This window comes from Diuraphis noxia, unplaced genomic scaffold (assembly GCF_037042655.1).
Source record: "Diuraphis noxia isolate RWA-SAM2 unplaced genomic scaffold, SU_Dnox_SAM2 contig0002, whole genome shotgun sequence".
NCBI lineage: Eukaryota > Metazoa > Arthropoda > Insecta > Hemiptera > Aphididae > Diuraphis > Diuraphis noxia.
Window position 1 is genome coordinate 8,375,385 of NW_028301712.1, and position 24,923 is coordinate 8,400,307.

Below are 24,923 nucleotides of genomic sequence, written 5' to 3' on the forward strand. Positions count from 1 at the left end.
GTATTGATTTTACCAAGATGTGTGTTTTTTTTTTTTTGTGTGTCTGTCATCACGTTTTGGGGCAGTAAAAATGCTTCGATTTTTGACTTCAGTACCTCGTTCGATCAGAAAGTGAATCTAGTTGGTACTTTGGGGGGGGGGGGAGGGGGTCAAAAGTAAAAAATTCTTAATACTTTTCTAAATAATCGAGAAAAACAAACTAAAAATTAAGGGAAAAACGGGAAATTTTCGACGAGATTTTTCGACAAAATCTATTTTGGTTTTTGATGTAACTTTAAAACAAATGACAATCGATACATGCAATTTTCACCGAATGTTTATATAAGTATATTCTATACACCATGCAATTTTCAAAAAATTTCGACTTAAGTTGAACTATTCATAGGCATTTGAAATTTTCGATCATTATTAGTTTTTTTTAAATTAATATCGATAAAAATTTATTTGTTAGGCAGAAAAGCTTGAAAATTTAATACAAGACTCTTAACATATTGTTACAATAGCAGTTGAAGAATAAAAGAAATTCATAGTCACAATTTTTTTTTATAAGCATTCAAAGTTTGAATTTTGACAAAATACGTAAAAATCACGAAAATTCACAAATTATTTTAAGGTAGAAATTCATAAAAAATGTTCTTTTTAAATCTAAGATTTAAAAATTTAATACAAGATTCCTCACAAGTTTTTAAATCTTTATCACAAATAAAAATTCCACCGGAAATTCAAATTAAATTTTCTGAGCTTTTAAAATTTAAATTTTTACAACATTGGATTTTCATTTTTAGCGATTTCCTTATTTTGGTGTAACTCTAAAACAAATTACCGCAGATACTTGACTGAATGTTTATATAGGAATTTTATATATTTGATAAAATTTTCAAAATATTTAGATTTGTTTTGAGCTGTTTACTGACATTTTAATTTTTCAACTTTTTTAGTTTTTTTTTCTATAAATATCGATAAAAATTTATTTGTTCGATAGAAAAGCTTGAAAATTTAATACAAGGCTTCTAGCACATTTTAACAATTGCAGTTAAAAAATATTAAAAATTCGTAGGCACGATTTTTTTTTATAAGCATTTACAGTTCAAATTTTGACTAAATACGTAAAAATTACGGCAATGTTCAAATTATCTTAGATAGAAATTCATAAAAGTTTTTCTTTTTAATTCTAAGATTTCAAAATTTAATACAAGTCTCCTAATATATTTTTACAATAGCAGTTGAAAAATAAAATAAATACATAGTTACAATTTTATTTTATAAGCATTCAAAGTTTGAATTTTGACAATATATTATGTAAAAATCACGAAAATTCATAAATTATTTTATGCTAGAAATTCATAAAAAATTTTCTTTTTATATCTAAGATTTGAAAATTTAATACAAGGCTCATTATATATTTTAACAATAGCAATTGAAAAGTAAAAGAAATGTATAGTCACAATTTTTTTTTATAAGCATTTAAATTCAAATTTTGACTAAGTACGTAAAAATTACGGCAATGTTCAAATTATCTTAGATAGAAATTCATAAAAGTTTTCCTTTTTAATTCTAAGATTTGAAAATTTAATACAAGGCTCATTATATATTTTAACAATAGCAATTGAAAAGTAAAAGAAATGTATAGTCACAATTTTTTTTTATAAGCATTTAAATTCAAATTTTGACTAAGTACGTAAAAATTACGGCAATGTTCAAATTATCTTAGATAGAAATTCATAAAAGTTTTCCTTTTTAATTCTAAGATTTGAAAATTTAATACAAGGCTCCTAACTTATTTTTACAATAGCAGTTGCAAAATAAAAGGAATACATAGTCACAATTTTTTTTTTTAAGCATTCAAAGTTTGAGTTTTGACAACATATTATGTAAAAATCACGAAAATTCAGAAATTATTTTAAGCTAGAAATTCATAAAAAATTTTCCTTTTATATCTAAGATTTGAAAATTTAATACAAGGCTCATAATATATTTTTACAATAGAAATTGAAAAATAAAATAAATGCGTGGTCACAATTTTTTTTTTACAAGCATTCAAAGTTTGAATTTTGACAACATATGTAAAAATCACGAAAATTCGCAAATCATTTCAAACTAGAAATTCATATAAATTTTTCTTTTTAAATCTAAGATTTGAAAATTTTTAATAATCTATAGATAATATATCCTAGACAGATAAATCATCTTCGCTCAGAATCGTTTTTCGTATACAATGATATAATATCATTGGATTCAAATTTAATTCCATCCATTACAGTAACCCACTTGTAACCTACTGTACAGCAGAGCGACATACATGACTTACCCGCTTTATTTTATTTTTTCATTATTGTTGGTTGTAAACTTAAAACAAAATATTTTAATCTCATTAATATTTAGACATATTTAAAACTTTAAACGTAGATCTATGCCTATACTTCCTAATTTTATTATTTTGTATTTTTAATTATTTAATAATATTTTTTAATTTGAAGGTTTTAATGTTTTATACTTTTACCTATAATTATTTTTAGGGTTAAATATTTTAGACTTTTATTAAAAGTATTATTAAAAAATAAAAAAAAATATTTATTTATGTTGTATCTATCTTTAAATGAGCAATAAAATATTAAAACACAAATTACTACTAGAGCGCGCTACCAGACTACAACTAACTGAGATTTGTGTTTAGTGGCTGGGGAGGTTGCATAGGCCCACGGATAATAGATATCTATTATCCGTGGCATAGGCCTGGTACTGGTTTTCTTATCACAAGTTGATGGAAACCATATTATCACAGTTTATATAATCTGTGATATTATCTTAAATCGTGAATATAATATGCGAGGAGCTGCTTGGAGCTTGAATTTTAAAAATGTATGGGGTACTCAATTACCTAGCTATTTAGTATTTGTATTCATATGATATTGTACAGTAAGTTACTTAATTATTATACATTTCCAATTTTGCATCACGGAAGTTTGTAAGTATTCAAATATTTAAATTTTTTAATAATAAAGGTTTAATATTTATTTTATGTCTATAATTTAAGAACTTGTAGTTAATAAAATCAATATGGAACCAATTTCAACATCAGTTCCACCAGATATTCCAAACTCAGATGACAGTAACTATAAATATATAGATGGTGTATGTTTTTACACAGATCCAAATACTAAGAAAGAGTATACTTGGAATAAAGAAAAAAGCACTTGGGCAGAAAAAGGCTTTGAAAACTATGAATATGACGAAACTTGTAAAACATACAAATATACTGATCAACAAACAAGTATTTATGTCCTATTTACATTAAACAATTAATTGAGTTAAGAGGACGCTACACCTGCATGTGTTGTCTCCGTCTTACAAGTGTGTAACATTGCAAAAACTGTTTCGCTTGGGAAAGAACCGAGAAAGCTACAGTTATAACTAAGAAACAAAATTTTTCACCACATAAAAAGGAGAATTTTGTCTGTGCAATATCGTTTTTATTTTTTCGATATCAGAACTGCAATCAAAGTTATTCATGCTTAAAAAGCAAAATTAATGTATTATAAAACAATAAGAATTTTTTTTGTATGAGTGATATCGAAAAAATAAAAACGATATTGCACAGACCTAATTCTCCTTTTTATGTGGTGAAAATTTCGTTTCTTAATTATAACTGTATCTTTCTCGGTTCTTTCCCACGCGAAACAGTTTTTGCAATGTTACGCACTTGTAAGACGGATACAACACATGTGGGTGTAGCGTCCTCTTAATTGAATACTGCTTTTTAACTTGTACACTTAAAATTGTTGTTGCGTTAGATTACAATATCAAACCAATAATTTGTTATTGATGATTTTGTCAATATCAAAAAAAAAAAAAAATTACCCAGATAACTACATATTTTATACTAGAGGTGTCCAACACGCGACTGGTGGGCATGCGGCCCTCATTCAAATTAAAAAACCATTAATTAATTGTATATATAGGTATAATATATTGATATTACGCGAAAAAATATAAAAATATTTCTGCTTATTATTCGCTATTGTAAAATTATAAAAAATGTATTGATGTATTATAGAATACTAGCTGAACCCGTGCAATTTGTAGCCCGTTAAAAATCCTACCTCTTATATGCTTCATACTGTGTGTTAAATTCATTTCCATTGATGATGCTAGCATTATATTTTTATACATAATGATAGATAGCAGTTAAAATATATTATAATCTTATAGCAATATTCAATTTCGTATATCATTATGTAATTTTCTTCATTTTATCAATATAATTTTGACAATTTAATTTTAAATATTCAATTGAATGGTATTTACAGGGACGGACTGGCAACAAAAGGCCCAGTCTGCGATCTGATGAAAGGGCCCTTTCGGCCTTACTAAGGTTGGACTATAAATTGTTAGTCCGTTCTCTACTTCTCCATTTTTGTATTTAAATAAGATAACAATTATATGGAATAAAAAAAAAACACATTATAATGATAAACATTTTAGATAAAAGTGTAATATTTACACACATACTTTTATTTATAGTAACTTGTTTGACTTAAACAAATATGAAACAATACATAATATGTACATAATATGATAATAAACATTTAAATGTAAATAATTAAAAAACTTAAATAAATTACAATTCAATTTAACAAAAGTTTTGAAAGTTCATTAGAACTCTTTGCAATACAATTAATAACACTTTCTTTATCAATTTCAACATTTCTTTCTATATTCATTAATAATAATGCTTCCATTGTATCTTGGAAAATAGTCGATCTCAGTTTTGTTTTAATATTTTTTAATTTGGAAAAGGTTCTTTCACTAGTAACTTCTTGGGTACATGGCAAAGTTAATACAAATTTATATGCATAATATATATTGTTAAAACAACCAGACTGTTGAACTATATTATATAACACATTGAAAGCACATTGTAAACAGTTATTGCATGTTTTACAATTATTGGATGGATCAATTACAGATGCTTGGTCTTCATCTAAATCTAGTTCATGTTCATAAATAGGAAATTGGGAGTCTTCAGTTAAATGTATAAAAGTAGTTTCAAACGTTTTAGTAATAGAATTAAACTGTAAAGCAAATTGTAGTAATTCATATGCAAGTGTGTTTCTATCAATAGTTGTTAGAATTGAAAGTTCTAGTAACGCATTTGCAGGTACTTCATTTTTTATAGAATTAAAATGTTTAGGATCTTATTCTTATATCTGTTGTTTGATAAAAGAATCACCCTGTATGTTTATAGCTATCTCTCTATATCTCTGTTGTCTGTTTATCCTTTATTTAAATGCGTTATAATATAATATGCATAGGCTCAATTTCAACCTTTGACTTGGAGGGGGGATTGATTATATTAAAGGCAAGCAGACCCGGGGGGGGGGGGGGGTTATATTTTAAAATTTACCTAAGGCCTGGGAAACATCTCGATCATTAGAATTCTCAATTTTATCTTTTAATGCTTCAATTATTGCTTTAAAATTATGTTTAACTGAAGTACAATTTATGACTGTAATTCTAATGACAATGTGCATCACTAATTGCTGTGATAGATATTTTTTTCAAAACTAGTTGTTTTTGGATTTCTTTAAATTTGAAGTTGTTTGTTGGCATACAAAAATGATTATACAGAGTGTTTCTAAAATGGTTGAGGTAACTAGTATATGCGTACTCAGTGTGATGACCCAATGAAGATTTTTTTGAATTTTCAAATTCTGGGTTTATTCATCTTATTTTTAGAATATTATCTTAATTGTGAAAATTAACATCCAAATTGTATTTTTCAAAATTCTCAAACAAATCGAGGTGTCACATCATTTTTACGCTTGTCGCACGTTTTTCACGCTCGAATCACCAACTAAAAAAAAAATGATGTAACACATCGATTCGTATGAGAAAACTACAATGTAAAACTACATTGGTCATAGTTATTTATTGTCATTTAACATACATGATTAAGTAGTGCATTATTTTACATTGTCAACTAATAAAAATGATAAAATAATAACAAAACTAGTGTTGGCAGAGTTGTAAATGATCGAATTTAAGTTGGGTATGTGTTTTAGATGTACAGCCGTACAAGTAATAAAATATGGTAACTTTATCCGCAATGTCATAAGTCACAAGTTAGAGATAAACGAAACTAACTATTAATGTTCCTATTTATACTGAAATTCCAGTTTTTGGATATCGTAGTAACATAATTATTTTGACTTGATAAGATAAACATTTCATTTTGTACTTATGGTAAATGACAGAAAATAACTAACACTAATGTTAACTTTGTAGTTTTCTCATACAAATCGATGTGTCACACCATTTATTTTTTCAGTCGGCGATTCGAGCATGAAAAACGCGTGACAAGCGTAAAAACGGTGTGACACCTCGATTCGTATGAGAATTTTGCAAAAAATAAAATTTGGGTGTTAATTTTCACATTTAAGATAATGCTCTAAAAATAAGATGAATAAACCCAGATTTTGAAGATTAAAAAAGAATTTAAAAAAAATCTTCATTGGGTCATCACACTGAAAACGCATTACTAGTTACCTCAACCATTTCAGATATACTCTATATATGGATTCAAGACAATTAAACACATACCGGGTATCCTAAAAATGTATATAATATAAAAATTATGATACGTTTAAAATAATGAAAAATATTTTTCTTTATCTTAACTAATTTGCACATGTAAATTACAATTAAATTGACTCTATGTGACATACAGTGAGTATAGATCGTACTTCGTACATGGGTGTCTCAACTTTACTTTTTGTTGCACACCATTAAATCGGCCTGATATTACGCTAGCTTTGTTGTATGATTGTGCGACTATAGGTATTTGAGCGATGTTACTTGCATCAAAATAGTTAAACAAATTAGTACTCAAAGAATCAGCATCTTGTTTCTTTGATAAATTTAGAAAAGTTAAAAAATGTTCAACAATATCTAAATCTTTAGTATATCTTATGCAAAAAGATAGCTGCTCTTCATTGAAAGATCTAGAAAGTATATAAATATAAACATATTTGTTTTTTATCAGGTATATGTATAAACTATCACTAAGTTAAATGTTTACCTTGCTTCATGCACCATTATACTAAATACACCACATTCTTTAGTTTCATTGCAAATAAAATCATTCATTTTCTTAGCACATATATCAATAATAGTGTTCTACACAGACCAACTTGTATAATTGGTTTTGGAATAAAAATGATTTGCAAATATTTCATTAAACTTAACAACCATATTGCAAGTTTCTTTAAATTTTCCTAAAATGTGTTTTATAATTTAAAAAAAACCTAAGTATATTTAAACATATTTAGAAGTGCAAACCTCTGTTTATAGAAAGCTCATTTTCTCTATGGCTTCTAAAAGCAATTCCTTGTTTACTTAAAAACAATGTTATTTCAATTAACTGTATCATGTAGGTTCTGTTTTCTTTTATTTGTTGCATGCTTGCAGAAATAATTTGGTTAGATTCATTTTTTTGCATTGAGCTGTGAGCTGACCATTTAGACATTGCAGTTAAATTATGTATACAACTATTATGCAATTCAAGTTTTGTACCATTCACCTTTGAATCTTTATAACCACTTAACTAAAACAATAAATTAAAAACTCATTGTATACTCAGATTGCATTAAAGTATAATATGTATATAGTATATAGGTGTCTATTATGAGATAATGGTGGTAGCGATGGACCTATATGAACCGCTAAGCTGTTGAGAAGAAGAAGATATAGGTGCCTATATAATTATTATAATATATATATATATAGATCACCGAGTACCTATAAAGTTAATTGTATATAGAATTCTAAACCTTTAAACTTATTATTAAAAACTTGCTTTTTTCCAATTATTAAATCCATTACTAATAGATGTTTGTTTAACATGGCCAGAGTCAAGCAAAATGAAAATAAGCAACAAGCGTAACAAAAAATGGCATCATTTTTAATGCTTATACTCAATCCATAGATATTTTTTATAGTAGGTACTTGAAAATTATATGTTTTGTTGTCCAAATTAAGTTTTAGGAAATACCTAGAAACATTGATGTAATTAACTACTTACACAATTAGTAATTACAACTTAAAGTTAATAATTTCATTAATATAAATCATGACCAATACAATAAGAAAAGGGAATTTGAAAAATGTACTTACTTTTAAAATTGGCCTCATAGATCCGGAATTTAAATCTCCAAGATCTAAAGATCCACTTGGGTATTATTGGTAATAGATTCATCATCGCTGTTGACAATATTGGTATTGGTAGCAGTAGTGATAGAAACCGATATATTTTGATCAACATCTATTTTTGTAGAAACCGTAGAACTTGTAGAAATAGTTGTGGATTTATTTTTGTCATTGAAAATGTTGAATAACTTTTTACTTTCCATTGTTAAGTTTTAAAAACGTTTAAATAAGTTTTAATACACTGATCATGCAAAATAAACTATAGTCTAATGTAAACGTGGATTGTTAACTGTTGTAATGAAAACGACAAGCGGATAGCAATCATAATATGTAACCAAAATATAAATGCATTCAGATATTCAGAAATCAGATAAGTGCAGTAAATGGTCGGAGTGAAAGATCTAGTTTGCCGAATTTAAAACAATAAAAATAAACTTTTAATCTAATATAGTATAGACTATAAACACGTCATGTCAAATATTATGTGTTCTTATTGCCTATTACTGGTGTCCTGCGTTTAGTAAAGAGTATCTCATATTATTATTTATTATGCAGTAGGTAGCTAAATATACATTTATATTATATATATTTTATTTATCAAAATCATGACCGTGATAGCAATAATAAGACAATGTAATAATAATTCCTAATAATTTAGGATCAAAATTATATATTTATTTCTACAATGTCAGTGATAATTTTTATTTTATAATTAACATGACTCACAATATACAATATTATTTAAATATATATAAAAAAGAAAGTACACACATATAATATAGCATTTTAAATTTGTGGATTTTTTTTTTTTGGGGGGGGGGAGATAATCCCCCCAATTTGCGCCCATGAATATATGCGTAATTTATATGTTTTTCCAATAATCACGCTTGGATAAATACTGCTATTATAATTATATCAAATTTTGTCACAATCGGTCCACCAATTGGAATTGGAATGCATAAAGTATAAACAGACAGATTTATATTTATATCCATTTATATTTATTTTATTTTCATATGAATTGCCCATTAAACATACTAACGCTTGTGATTTATTAATTAGATTAATTAATACCGGCACTACCGTAATTTCATCACCACCTCATCATACTCCTCAAACCCGGTAACTTTCTCAAATTTTTCATCCATAAGATCCTTCTCCTGACAATTGCAATTTGTTACTAACGGCTTGTCAACACTGGACACTGCATGGGTTGGGGGCTCGGGACATAGATAAAATAATAGACCCTTTATCTATGGCCTATGGGCTGGGGAGTGGAGACAAGGATTAAATAATGCGGTGATCATTACCGCTAAATACCGCCTAATATCATAGTGGTCGCAGACTTATAAGTATGACACTTTAATAATACAGATAATTATGGAAAAAGATATGTTTGGGGATTATTGATATTCTTGAAAGAGGTCTAAAATTCTGTGACGTTATAGGATAAAACAATTAAATATTTATTTGTAATTCAATTATTATTATTTAAGATATATCTTATTTGTGGGATCCAAAAACTAATAAATGGGAAGTTCTAAAAAAAGAAACCATAAGTTTGGTAGAAGAAAAAGCATTTGATGATAATAATGACGGAGAAGAATTTGATGATGATGATGAAAAAGGAAGAATTCAGCGTACAGTAAAGCGGCAAGATATGACCAAAGGAAAGTATGGACATGATGGTATTACCCAAACATATACTGATCCAGCTGATGGAACAGTTTATATTTGGGATAGAGAAAAAAACGCATGGTTTCCTAAGGTAAATTATTATAATTCTGACTTACTCCATTGTGTATTCTTAATAGCTCCAATTGGCTAAATTTAGTGACTTAGTGTAGTACATTTTAAACTGTTGTATACATTGAAAATATATAGAATACAGATTACTTGTAGGTTCCATAATATTCCCTAAACCCTGAATACCTAAGTGTACTTTTCATTAAGAGGACGTCATACTCGCATGACGTGTTGTCTCCGTCTTAGTCATTTAAATTTTTAAATGAGTTACGAGTTTGTAAAGTATGAGTTATTTAAAATGCACATAACTCATTTAAAAATTAAAATATCCCAAAAAAACCAATGAGATAACACAGATAATGTTTTTACCTAGAAGTTTGATAATGGGTCAATTCACTCTAATGTCAAAACTAACAGTACACTATTGAAACTAGTGAACAAAAATTTGATAAATAGAACATGTATACGACGGAGACATCACATGGAGGTGCGATGTCCTCTTAAAACTATATACCTAATACAAAGCCTTGCTTCTAGATTAAGTTTTATCATAAGACTCACATTTTTATTGATATTTAAATAACTATAATAATTAATAATACAGATCAATATAATATGTACTTTATTTATAATAAAATAAAATAAATAATATATTTTCTAATTATAAAGTATTAGATACAATATATGGTTCACTTTTTATAGTCCAGAGTCCAGACTATACAAACTAGAGTCTGCAATATTGATCCGACACAATAAAGAAGTCTATAGAAATGACTTATATCACTGTTTGGTATTTGTTAACAATTTAATCAATAAGAAAACATAAACATGTTTTAACTGTACATGAATAGAAGATCTAATGATAATGAGATTTTTAGCTAGATCTAAACTATATATACATTGTTATTAATTTATAATCTTATAAATAATTATGTATATTTAATATTTATTAACATTGTGATAGATCGATGATGATTTTATGGCCCATTACCAACTTAGCTATGGATTCAATTCAAATGATAGTTCTACTGTAAGTGTAAATAGTACAAACACTTTAAAAACAAATGCTATCGGAGCTCAAAGTAAAGAAAATCAATCTGAATCTACCTTAAATGCTTCAGATGTAAAGCATGAACCTGAAAAAAGGAAACTCCCGCAACCTTCTGAACCAAGTAAATAAAAATAAAATACATTTATTTTTAATTGATGAAAATGATTAATTTTTTTACTTATTTATAGATTGGTTTGAGATCGATGAAGAGCATAATACAAAAGTTTATGTCTCAAACTTACCACTAGATATAACTGAACAGGAATTTATCGATTTAATGCAAAAATGTGGATTGATCATGAAAGATGTTGACAGTGGTCAAATGAAAATTAAGCTTTATACTGAGAGAGGTACAGACATTCTTAAGGGAGACGCTCTTTGTACATATATAAAGGTATTATAAGTATTTTTGATAACAATATATCTAAATATTAGGTTGTTTTAAATGTTTGCAAAATGTTTTTAGAAATTTAAATATCGAAAATAGAAATATGAAATACAATGTACTGATAATCAAAATTAAATTATAACCATTTGCTCTAGCTATTTTGTTTACTAGTTATAAAGATATCGATACCTAAATTTCTTTTTTGATATCTTGATATTGCATATAAAACAATATTGATATAAATTTAAAAATATTGTTGAAGAATCCTACAGTAATTGATATTTTAATAACATTAATACCTACTTTCTTATTAATTAAAATACACAATTTTTATTTATTTCATTTTTGAAAATTATTTTTAATTTATAATTGATTATGAACATATTATAAGTGTTTAAATTGGTTATATTGAAAATTGCTATTTTATTAAACTTTTAAGCAAAAAATTGATTTATTGAACCAAAATTTTATTTACATATACAAGTCTGGTTCATGTATAGGTATTTATTATTGAGAGGACAATACAGGGTGATTTTTTTTATCATGAACCACTCATTATTTCAAAAAGTATCAATGTTTTTTAAAATATTTTTTTACAAAGTTTCATATTGTTAAAAAACAATGTTTTTATGAAAAAATTATATTTTTTAATATTTTTTATCCTTATAATTTTTTTAAGTTTTTTACTTTTTTGAATGGCAACTTAGAGTTTTAATTTCATATTCCAAAGCAGAATATTTTTCTAAGTATTTTGATACGTAAAAATCGAATTTTGGACGAGTAGTTTATGAGTTATAAGTATTTAAAGTTTAGACAAGCGGAATAGTGGACAAACATTTTGCGGGGTAACCCCGTACCACTCCACTCCGCCAATCAAAACTTTAAATACTTATAACTCATAAACTACTCGTCCAAAATTCGACTTTTACGAATCAAAATATTTAGAAAAATATTCTGATTTGGAATATGAAATTAAAACTCTAGGTTGCCATTCAAAAAAGTAAAAAACTTAAAAAATTATAAGGATAAAAAATATTAAAAAATATAATTTTTTCATAAAAACGTTGTTTTTTTAACAACATGAAACTTTGTAAAAAAATATTTTCAAAAACATTGATACTTTTTGAAATAATGAGTGGTTCATGATAAAAAAATTGTCCTGTATATATTAAAATATGTTGGCTCTTCTCTTGTAATTAGTATTTGCTAGTATCAAAGTAAAATATTATAAATCTGTTTTGTTAATACAGTTCTTGAAGATTTTTTACATCTTAAGTTATTTTGCAGGTGTAATAATAATAATATATTAATTTTGTACTTAATTGTGTATATTAATTAAACTTTATTTAATCATATAATTTTGTAAATAGTAGTATTTTATTTTATTAATTATTATTATTGGGCTAGTGAATGTTTAATCCTACCAAAAAAATAAATATTTGGTAATCAAACAAAAACAGTAATAACTACTATTACATACACTCATTTAGAATGCATTGTGTTACATGTAGTTTGTATTGCAGTTAGTATAGAATTTTAGGGTTTCTTAAATAAGTAATAGTTTTATAACTTAAAAATTATAAATAGGAAACATTTTAATATTACTAAAATTATTTATTTGATGTGTACACCTATATGTACTACATTAGAATTTTATATTTTCTTTTATAAATATTTTATTAATGTTCCTAAACTGTATTAACCATACACTCTGGTTGAGGTTTTGTTTCACATATAAAATTTTTTTTTTGCAAGCAGCTTTCTGCATTCCATTTGAAATCAGTATTTGGATCCAGTGATAAACACTGCCACTGATCATTTCGATCATTATCAAAATGGTGTATAGTTTCAAATCTGTTGTATCGAATTTTACGCCCTGATGAAGCCCATTTCCATTGGTCTTGACTCCAATCATAAATACCTCCTATCCATCTTTCTCTTGTTTCTAAATAATAATAATAATAAAAAAAAAAGGTTTAGATTAAGTATAGTTATGTTATAATATTTGAAATAAATATTATACATTTTAAAATAATGTTCAATTTCATCTATTTATTTTCAATTTATCTGTGTTATTACGTTATTTAAGACTTAAATATTTAACTTTAATTTAGTGTAATATTACTGAGGGGGAGGATTTCGATTCTACATTGTGCCACACAGCTAAAATCCATATTTTTTCAAGCATCCCCTGATATTTGCCTATATGTTTAGTATAATACATAATATATTAAACAGAAATAACTAACAAATGTAATTTTTTTTAAATTTTTAAATTTTAAATTTTAAATCATCATAACTTACAAAAATTTAATTATGAAAATTATTCATGATTATCTATCTCTTTTAAGCTAAAAGCTTGTGTTAGAGATAGAGAGTAATAAATAACAATTAACTAACTATATAATAAATAAAACTTGGATATCGGTGACTTTTGCATTTTATTCAAACGATGCTTTCTTAAATTAACGCTATATTAACGCCTATAATCGACATGCAAATCTTTATGACTACTTTTTATCTTAAATTTTTTTTTTTTTACAATTTTTATTCGTTTCACTTAATTTTTGTAGTTATGAGGATTTTTAAGTTTTTAACTACTGAGAAAAAAAAATACGAATTATTATTTGTTGTTAATTAATTTTTATATGTTCTATAAATCGGAAAAAACCATAATTATACTATGTAGGTATGTCTAAAAATTGTAATAGTCTTAAACAGTTGTATGTGCATTTTTTAAGTATTTAGGTCATTTAACACATAAATATTTTTAGTCATTTGTTATGACATAAATGTATTTTCATAGATTTTTTATTTAGTCTGGGGATTTTTTGCCCGGTGTCAGAGATTTTTTTCTTGAGTCGTTCGTCGGGGGATTTTTATTCCAATTACCATTTTAGTGATTATAGGTATTCATTTTTATTTTTTAAACTCGTAAAATAATCAAATTATACAACAATTTTTATTTTTTAAATATGTTGCGTCCTCTTAAATTTTTTTTGAATTTAACCTATTAAAATATAATCTTCCGTGCATAAAAATAAAAATAAAATGCTAAAAATTACTCAAATATGCACTTTTTATAAAATATGACGAAAGATAAAATGTGCGAAAATTGCCAATTCAAACTTATTATTAGTTCGCCATCTAAAAAAAAAATGTATAGTTTACCTAGAATAATATACACAACATTTACAAAATATAAAAAAAAAAACAAGCGAAAGCAAATGCAAGAAATCCCGAACTCTAGTTTTTATGAACTATACGATACATCCACACTAAAAATATTTTATGTTATAATATAAATTACCTATTTATATTTAATAGTCAATCTTTTTAATTTATAGTACCTTATAACAATTTCATTCCTTGACAACTGATTCTACAATTAATATAAAGAAATAACCTACGAAATTTAAAATTTAAGAAAGATCAAATGTAACTTTGATAAAATTAACTTGTGAAAAACATAAATTCATGGAAAATGAAGTTGATCTATAGCTAGTGTTTTAATCCAGAAGCTTAGGAATGCTCATAATACAGACTGTATTGAAGCATAAAAGACATACATAGATTATTGATAGGACTATAATATGACTTTTATTTATATAGATACCAGGTGTTTCATTTTAATTTTGGAGCGTACACTCGCAGTATTACGAAAACTTTTTTGAAAATATTCTTTTTATATAATTTGATGTAGATTCAAAATAACATTTCTGAAAATAATTTACGTTTTTTAGAATTTTTTATCATTATTGTTTTTTAAGTTTTACTTTTTGAATGATATATACATTTTTCATTTCATTTTCCAAAGCAAAATATTATTTTGAGTATTTGAATCTATATTATATGTATAGATAATGTTTCGGAAAAGTAGTTCATTAGTTATAAGTTACAACTTATTAGTATTTAATGTTTTTATCAACGGAGTAATGGGCAACGTTTTGCGGGGTACCCCTGACCACTTTACTCAGCTCATCTAAAATGTTATGCTCATAAGTTATAACTTTTGAATTATTTGTTATTCTATAGTTTATAAAGTTAAATACGCCGAATAATATTCAGATATTCAACTTACAAATATTAAAATATTATTTATAAACATAATTTAATTTAGTATATTGAGTATTGATATTTTGTTATGCATTCATGTCATTATGACTAGGGCTCGGATTTTGTAGCAAAATAAATCCTTAAAAAAGCATTTTAAGTAGCCAAAAAAGCCAAAAAAGCATTTATTAATTTAATTCTAAAAATTTCAATTACACATAAAATTAAATATTAAAAAAGGAATTTACAATCATATTATATTTAGTCAAGTTACTTTAATTAAAACTCATTCTATTGGGTGCTAATATATTTTTATACATAGAAAAAGACTACTGTCTACTACTAATATTGTAGATAAAACTATTTCGGCACAATAACGACAGTTATTTTATCAGTCATGTATTTATTACTGGTTTTATAATTTCTGGTAATAATAATATAGTCCAAGACGTATAATATGAATAGAAATAAGTTAAGTTTTCAAGAAAAACATGTAAAAATCAAGAAAAATAACCAAATAGGGGGAAAAGCAATAAAAAGCATATTTTGTGGAAAAAAGCAAAAAAAAGTTTACTTCATTAAAATCAGAACGATTCAAAACGTATTTATATATAATAATTATCTTTCTATCACACTCCCCTCAAAAGAAGCATTTGCTACAAAATCCGAGCCCTATATATGACTAAAATAATTTATTTTGCAGTAGCCGTCTTAGTTAACTGTACATTTATAGCTATTATAATCACCAAGTATAAAGTAATGCTTCTTGGTTATTATAAATTAAAAAATAAAATTTGTTTTGTTCATTTGTATTATTTAGGTAGTGTATCTAAAATTATACTAACAAATAATAATAATATTTATGTATGGTATGTATACGTAAATATAAACGAATAAATTATGAAGATTACTTGGGTACCTATGTATTTCTAGTATTTAAAACTATTTTAACATATTTAATATTTATATTGCTCACAAAAATCTACAATAATAACTGGTCAACAAATTGAAAATATTACCATTTTTTCTATATTTTAAAAATTTTCGAATATTATGATCATCCACTTGTTTGGCTAGAACAACGAGTTTACTCCCTTTTGCCATATATTTGCATTCAAAAAAAGCTTCTTGCCACGTTGCTGTTTCTTTACTTAAATGATAACAGTTACTTCCAAATTTTGAAAATCCGTTCTGACAATTGTACATCAATTTTGATTCACACGCACATAATGCAACTGTAAAATAAAAATTAAATGTATTCTTACTAGCTAAGAAAATATGAAAGTTTTTTTATGTTATTTGAACATACCAATTAAAATTAAATAAAGATAAACATTTTTTAACTCTACTAATATTTTAAAATTCATTTTGTTTGAAAAAAGCAACATTAAAAAATGTTAAGAAATTTTGATCTTTACTAGAACAGCTACACTTTAATACTAAAATGTTATTTCTATATACTCCCCAGTATTACGATTTTTTATTCATCATTCAACCTTCGGGCGAGTTTTGTTCATGCAGCCAATTATAAAACATCGCGCTATGAATTCCAGTAAATGAGTAAATATTGATACTTCTTAAAAAAAAAATTCAAATAAAACTCAAATAAACTCGTTAGTTTTGTTACTTTCTGAAACTTATATGCTTATGATGTTTGTTTTATATTATTATTTATTAATTAGGTTCTTTTACAAGCATGTCTCATAAGTCATATAGGTAGTACTAAAAATATATTGATATTGTTATAGGTGAAATCTCTATTTTATTTTTTAAGATTGGTATATTTGATACTTCTTATATTTTCTAAATTTCAAATTTCCTTTGAATCTAATTCTATGTAAATAAGTTTTTATACGAACAACTGAAGTTGGTTACTTAGTTTTTCAAATTATGGTCTTAACTATAATTTCAACGTATGAATAAAATAAAAGTAAAACAAAAAACATAATCTTATAATGTTGCTTTTTATAACTTAATTTATCACACATATTGCATATTAAATATATCCATAAAAAAAAATAATGGCTAACGATTCTAGCTTAATATAGGCATTAGTTTTTATGTTCTGATAATATCTATAGATATTTCTCAATTTTAATAACATGACATTGAAAATAGTTGTTATAGTTTTTAAGGTATAATTAATCGTTATTTCGTCGATACCGATATTAAATATCATCGAATTTACAATAAATATAAAAAGTTAAACGTATTATTATATCTACTTTACTTACCTATAACAATTATTTATAATGTTTAAGTTAACGAAGTAATCGGTTTTTAATTTTTCTTATTTATAATCGTATTGAAAAATTAGTTAAATCGATCATACCTACTTGGCTACCTATTTTATTACCTTATATAATATAATTCGTAAATATATTTTTACTATAGGTACCGTTAGTTTTTCATAAATATAGGTATTTACCTTTGTAATAATATTAAATATTTAAATTTTTGATATTTATACCAATTATCGACGATAGTTGCGGTAGATTCTCAGACATTTCCCCCAAGACACTCCTAAAAAAAACCAATATAATTTTCAAGTTAACGCCCTTCCTGAAATAATTATTTTCATCAAAAACTATTCATTGTTAATCCGTGTTTAATCTAAATTACCACTCCTCCAAAACTTTTGTGTCCATTGTTATTTCGTACCTTGGTATTAAATTTAAAAATTATAATTGCTTATGCGCAAATAGTGGAATTTATACTCTTATGTCTCTGTGGGGTGCAAACATTAAAAACCTAAAAAAGCCATGTTGACTATTGATGGTGTAGAAATCAAATAAGTTTCAATAAATCAATTTATTTGCCATATGTTTAGCCGTTCAGGTAAGAGAACCTTGATGTTTGTGCGCTTAATATTATATAGGACTATATTTATAAAATATTCGTATTTATATACGTGAATATAAATATAATTATTAGATTAATGATTTATATATTAGTATAATTCGTGGACGATTTCAGATTTTTCAAATGTTTTTTTTTTTGTCTCTCTCTATAGTAGTTTAATTGTTGAGTAGCCTGGTGTAGAGCAGACAGGTCTTTGAGTTAGACCAGTGATACCTAACGTGGGTGGTACCACCCCCTAGTGGGTATTTTGGTTTGTGAGGGGGTAGGTGAACTCTCAAATGCGGAATAATGGAAAAAATAAAATATACCAGTGTCAATTGACGCGTATTATTATACTTCTTTCTTTTGTAGAGGTCTTTCTTAAAGTTTAAATTGGAGTCAAATAAAACATTTATTCACTAAATATTAAGAGTTTTATTTTAATTTAAAAAACTGATACATAAAGGTATGACATTTTTTGTTGGAAGGGTGGGGCGTAAGCTGTCAGTTATTTTGGTAAGAGGCCCGGAACCGAAAAATGTTAGGAACCACTGAGTTAGAACATGTTCCTTGTCTCGTTTCGTTCGTTATACCTCGGGGCGTTGGAGCTGGATATAAAGGTATTATTATGTCAATGTTTAATATGTTAATTTGTACTTCATTTTTATACTGAGTGGTCCATAAAACATGCAATATTATAGAAAATTATTTTTTAAATTATTCTACATTGATTTAATTCGTTACAAAATAATATTTTTTTAACTTTATATTCGAATAATAATAATTATTATTATTAAATAATAATAATTCGAATTATTTTAATCTATAAAAATAAAATTTTGTAAAATTCAAATTTTATGTATCAAACTACTTCAAAAAATTGTTAAGTTGGGAGTAAAGAATTAAGAATAAATTTCGCAAAAGAAAAACATGGTGGTAATAAAAAATGGTAATAATTAGGGCTCGGATGTTTATGCACTTAAAACAACTGTAATAATATGCGTGCATTAAAAAAATAGAAAATGTGTAATCAAAATATGTGTTAAAATTTTTAAAATATGCATTTTTAGCCAATAAAAACACAAAAATATGCATAAAAAATTATTATAATTTATAAAACATAAATATTTTATTTTTATTTATTATTTTGTTTTAATACAATTTAAAATACATTCGACCGACACGAAAATTTAAGTCTTACTAATACGAGTACGTTGTCCAGTCGTTGCCGTATACAAAATTATATTATTGCTAAATAGTAAATACGTTAAGTATCTAATAAAGTACCGTAGGTAGTCCCGAACAAACACAATGAAACATTTATATTTTACATCAATGCGCGGTAAATTATATTTACCATCTATAAAGCTTATATAGATATATAAATTATAGAATTAATTGTTTAGTTTGTTAATTTAAATTGTTTTAACAAAAAAAAAAATGAATTGAAATATTATTATATTATTACTAATAATTATGTTTTTGAAGAATATTAACAATTTAAATAGGTAGTGTTAAAAAAAGATTTTCAAATTTAAATATTATGGAGTGTCTTACGCGTGGATCACATATGTAACATAAAGAGTTTTCCATACATGGCATAATTTTCAAAATATTTTTACTCTTTTTTAGCTGTTCATGTCCATAATAAATTTTCAATTTTGTAATTTTTAAAATAATTGTCGATAAAAACTTTTTCTTAGTAAAAAAACTTGGACAATTAATCCAATGTTCTCATAAGTTGCTTTAATAACAGTTCAAAAATATTAAAGATATATTGGCATGATTATTTTTTCATGTATTAAAAGTTCAAATGTTGAAAAAATACATCTAAATATTGAAAAATTAATAAAAAGTTCCCAACAAGTTTTTCAGCCTTTATCAAAGTTCATCCGACAGTATTATTCATTTTTTATTAAAATTTGGTACATTAAACTATTGATTACCTATATTAATAGTAATAATCTACTTGGCTACCCATTATATTGAGATGAATTACAATATTATTTACCTATACCTAATTATATGATGACCCAGTGGTGTTCTATTTTTATCTTGAGCGGAAAATCGTTATTTTATTTGCCACGATCTTGCTATTCAGCCTAGTGTCATCTCTCAAAACAGCAATTTAACTCTCAAACATTTACCCAATTCGAACTTTGAATGTTTTTAATTTTCTCCGGCAAAGCTCAGTCGACGAATAAGTATTTAAATAGACTGGAATAATATACTGACATTACACCATTTCAATTGCACGATGGCTGTCATAGAATGTCAAGGTCAAATTTGTTCTTGATTTTATAAAGTGCCTCATACGGATCTCAGGCCTACAATTATTTCCACCAGTCATCTGTCAATATATTAAGTTACCTATGACGTTATTATTTATTATTTTAGACAAGTTCCAATGTTAATCATAATTCATATTATATTCTTATTAGCCTTATGATCCCATCGTATATGAACGCAATACTTGGGTAATAACTTTATTATTCATTGCGTTTGTACACGATGGCATCATAAACGTTCACTATTGACAGTAAATAACATGACAAATTCTTTAGGACGACCTTAAACTTTTAAATTTCAATGACGCCGCTTATAACTTATGACTATAGGAACAAAACACGCTGTTTCACTATTAATATAACAGCGGTTTTTATGAATATGATTTGTATTGTTATTATCCGTTCTTCATTTTTAGAAAGAATCAGTGGATCTAGCATTGAAGTTGTTAGACGGTTACATATTTCGAGGTAAAGAGATATGCGTGGAAAAGGCGAAATTTACAATGCGTGGAGAAAAATACGACCCATCGTTAAAACCAAAAAAGAAAAAGCGAAAAGATAAGGAAAAAATCAAAAAAATTCAAGAAAAGTACCTAATGTTTTCCATTTCACGTGATAAACAATAATTTTACATTAAAAATGAATAATATGTTTTAAATATAAATTTATCTGTTTCTCTTAAAGGTTATTTGATTGGAGGCCTGATAAAATAATGGGTGGAAGAGGAAAACATGAAAATGTTGTGATCGTCAAAAATTTGTTTGAAAAAGAAACATTTGACAATGATGTATCATTGCTCTTAGAATATCAAAGAGATCTAAGGGAGGAATGTTCAAAGTGTGGCATTGTGAAAAAAGTAATTGTGTACGATGTAAGTATATTATAATAATTATAACAGTTTTCTTTTTATTCAAATTGTTATGTTGATGTTACTTTGTTCCATGTATTAATAATAGTTCTATCAAAACTCAAATTATACTTGTCTTATGTGATATGTATTATATCCAATCAAATAAAAAAGATGTAGAAGTATAATAATATATTGATATCTTGGTCCCACAGAAACTAGAAAATAAATGATTTTTTTTTTATTTTACCTCTGGTGGCTGATGTCTATGGATTACAGGTTTACAATGGCTAAACTAAATTTGGAATTTTACTAAAGCATTTTCAGATGCACTCATCAGCCATCATGTATCCAAGGTCAAATAAATAAGACAATTTCAGGCAGGGGTATTAAAATATTTGTGATTCCTAGCTGTTCCCCTATTTCTGATTACGACATGAGATATTTTCAAACTTTTTATTTATAAATATAATTATCAACTATTTACTGTTATTATTTTAAGAGACATCCAGAGGGCGTTGCGCAGATTAATTTCAAAGAACCTGATGCAGCTGATGCTTGCGTGCTACTATTAAATAATCGGTGGTTTGGACAAAGAAAGATTACTGCTGAAACATGGGATGGAAAAACTAAATACAAGTGTGTATAATATATTAAAATAATTTAAAATCAATTCATTTTTAATTATAATTAATACATTTTTACTTTACTTTAGAGTCATTGAAACACCTGAAGAAACTGAAGAACGCTTAAAGAAATGGGAGGCTTATTTAATAGCCACTGGTAGTACAGAAAAGAATGATGCTCATGAGTCTGATAGTGACTCAGTTAAAACAAAAAGCGGTGGTGAAAGTGATGACGAAATGCCATCAACTAATCTAACAACAAATAATGAAAATAAAAGTAATTTTAGATACTATTTATTTTTATATGATAACAAGTATATGAGATAGTATTATAAAGTAAAAAATAAAATAAAACATAATATATTATAATAATATTATTTAATTTACAGATAAGTCAGAGTCAATTTAGTCTTCTCCAGCAGGTATAGCGTCTTCTAGCCGTTTGTTGAACTTTATTCGCAATTCAGTGGCCAAATCACCTTTAAGTTGATCTTGCACAAACCAACAAGACACATCCATTTGTACCTAAACATATAACAACTAATTAAAACACATTTAATTGTATTTATACTTATTATAATAAATCGCAAGAAAATTAAACTACAGAGAATATTTTCATACAGTTTAATAACATAAAGAAAAATTGTTTTGTATAATTACAATATAATTCTGACAAAGCATAATGTTTTATACCAAGTTACAAATATCTTCTAAGTAGTATTTGATTATATTATGAAATAATTTAATTAGATTTCTTCAACTGTCACAAATAATAAATATACTTAAATCTATTTTATTTTTATATTTATTATACAGTAAGAAATTAAAGAATTCTAAAAATCTGTTACCGAGTATCTAACCTATAATTATGTTTAACTATGGGTACCACACATGCTTATTTTAAACATTATAATATCATAAATACCATTTCACACGATCCTCTCAAGGCTCCACAAAGTATATTGCTATATTTGAGATTTTGATAGTTATCTGGTAGTTCCACAAATTCTGTTAGTGGATTAGTGTCAAATGTTAGGGAAAACTCATCTCCAGCAGCACTCCAATTAGTTAAAGCTGGAGTTATACCCAAATACATTTTAAATGCATACTAAAACAAAGTATTGATAAATACGAACACTTCAAAGCTTAGTAATCTTAAAATACAAAATTAGGAAATAAAACGTTTTAAAATATAAACACAATTCTAACCTGAATTTTATCTGCGGTTTCTCTTAAGTCATAACATCTTCCAGCATTAGTACGGGCTAAAAAATCTTCAACCATACGGACACCAATATTATAACCCATTCGATCCAATTGTTTGTTTACATCCTCTACATTTTCATAGTCTTTCATCAATTGAGACACTATGGCTCCATATGTTAACGTAAACAACTCTGAGTTCTGAAAAAATTTTATATTTAATAGATATTTATCATTATTTGGGACAACAATTAATTGATAAACTTAATTTTTGTCTAAAATAGTGTATATTTGATATTGTGTATTTAATATAGAATTTGAACTTTGAACGTCAAAGTTTTTTTTGGCTTCATGTCAACTTTTTTATCAGTAAAATAAAATATGTATTATACTTTAAAACACTACTTAGAAGTTTGTTCTTTTGTTGGGAAAAATAATAACAGTTAAACATTTAAATCATTTTATTTAAATTAAGTCACCAGACCTTATGATAAAATCATAGAACTATCATTTATAGATAAAATAAGCAAGGCAAAAAAAGTCCCACAAAATATTTAATAGCCTGAATTGTAAGTAAAACAAATATATTATTTTCATTTTTTGATATTAAATAGTTAAAATAATACAATTTGGACATTTCATAATAGTTTAGATATTTTTTATGGCTTTTGAGCAGCAATGTGCAATCCAAAATTATAAAAAATTTATAAGTACTAATATTAGCTAACAATAAGATAAGTAATAAGTTTTAATTTAGTATAAATTATAAATAATATCAAATTCTAAAATGAAAATAATTTGGTACCTATCACAAGAAACAACTAATACTTACAACTTTCTTAACGTCTAATCTTGTATTCTGTCGAGACATGGTCACAGTGGAAAATTGTGAAAAGGCGGAAAGAACTCACACAAAACTATAAGTTCTAGTAATACAGAATAGAAAATTATATATTCCTACGAATAACTCAAATCTTTATGTAATCAGCAGACAATTTACTATCAGTTCTAATCACGGACTAAGATAGTATGGACTGGTATCGACATGGTTGGGGAGTAGTAGAGGAACGGTCCTCAAATGTTTCGACACCGCCACTCCCCCGTCCTAAGAGGCCGCCGAAAGGTACAACTAGGGGTAAAAGCGCTCCTAGTGTCAAATAAAGTTACTAATATTGTATATTTAGATTTTAGATGTTTATATTTTGAACAAATTTTGGTCACCGAAATTCATCGACATTATGAATATTAAATTTTAATATTGTCCGTAGTTGCTCTTTTAATAAATGTTGATACAGTTTTTAAAATGCCTCGACGTTGTTCTGTTGTTAAGTGCACTAGTTTTAACAAAACATCCAATGTTCCATTATTTAAAGTATACGATTCTGACTTTGATGCTTGGAACAAAATTATTTCTAAAGTGAATGGAAATTATTTGCGTCAGGTTACTTATGTATGTGCTGAACATTTTTGCAATGACGATTTTATTACAAATTATGCTGTACCTAAATGTTTATCTGAAGATAAAGAAAAAATAGAAAGAGTAAGAACACCAGATAGGTTATTTATATCTGTATAACATATAATATATTCCTACTAGGTATTAAAATATTTTGATTGTATACCTTCAGGTATTTTTTATTTAATTAATAACAATAAATACATTTTTATTATCTAT

General features: G+C 25.9%; 3 protein-coding genes across 3 annotated transcripts; 1 reads left to right on the forward strand and 2 right to left on the reverse strand.

The window, feature by feature from the left end:
• The first annotated feature begins 2,805 nt into the window (after positions 1-2,805).
• On the forward strand, positions 2,806-22,645 carry barc (RRM1_TatSF1_like and RRM2_TatSF1_like domain-containing protein barc). Its single transcript, XM_089218892.1, has 10 exons — positions 2,806-2,965; positions 3,035-3,271; positions 9,702-9,973; positions 10,916-11,123; positions 11,191-11,396; positions 20,989-21,161; positions 21,257-21,443; positions 21,922-22,058; positions 22,135-22,322; positions 22,435-22,645. Exons 2-10 carry the CDS (start codon positions 3,058-3,060, stop codon positions 22,452-22,454), a joined length of 1,605 nt encoding a protein of 534 aa, XP_089075018.1. The 5' UTR covers positions 2,806-2,965; positions 3,035-3,057; the 3' UTR covers positions 22,455-22,645.
• LOC149058043 (rheacalcin-2-like) lies at positions 12,984-16,900 on the reverse strand. The gene is made up of 3 exons (XM_089218893.1): positions 16,753-16,900; positions 16,463-16,678; positions 12,984-13,335 (listed from the first exon to the last, which is right to left on the reverse strand). Exons 1-3 carry the CDS (start codon positions 16,829-16,831, stop codon positions 13,079-13,081), a joined length of 552 nt encoding a protein of 183 aa, XP_089075019.1. The 5' UTR covers positions 16,832-16,900; the 3' UTR covers positions 12,984-13,078.
• Positions 22,324-24,254, reverse strand: Bet3 (blocked early in transport 3). The gene is made up of 4 exons (XM_015511628.2): positions 24,081-24,254; positions 23,255-23,449; positions 22,971-23,153; positions 22,324-22,570 (listed from the first exon to the last, which is right to left on the reverse strand). The coding sequence occupies exons 1-4, from the start codon at positions 24,117-24,119 to the stop codon at positions 22,451-22,453; spliced, it is 537 nt and encodes a 178-aa protein (XP_015367114.1). The 5' UTR covers positions 24,120-24,254; the 3' UTR covers positions 22,324-22,450.
• Positions 24,255-24,923: the final 669 nt, after the last annotated feature.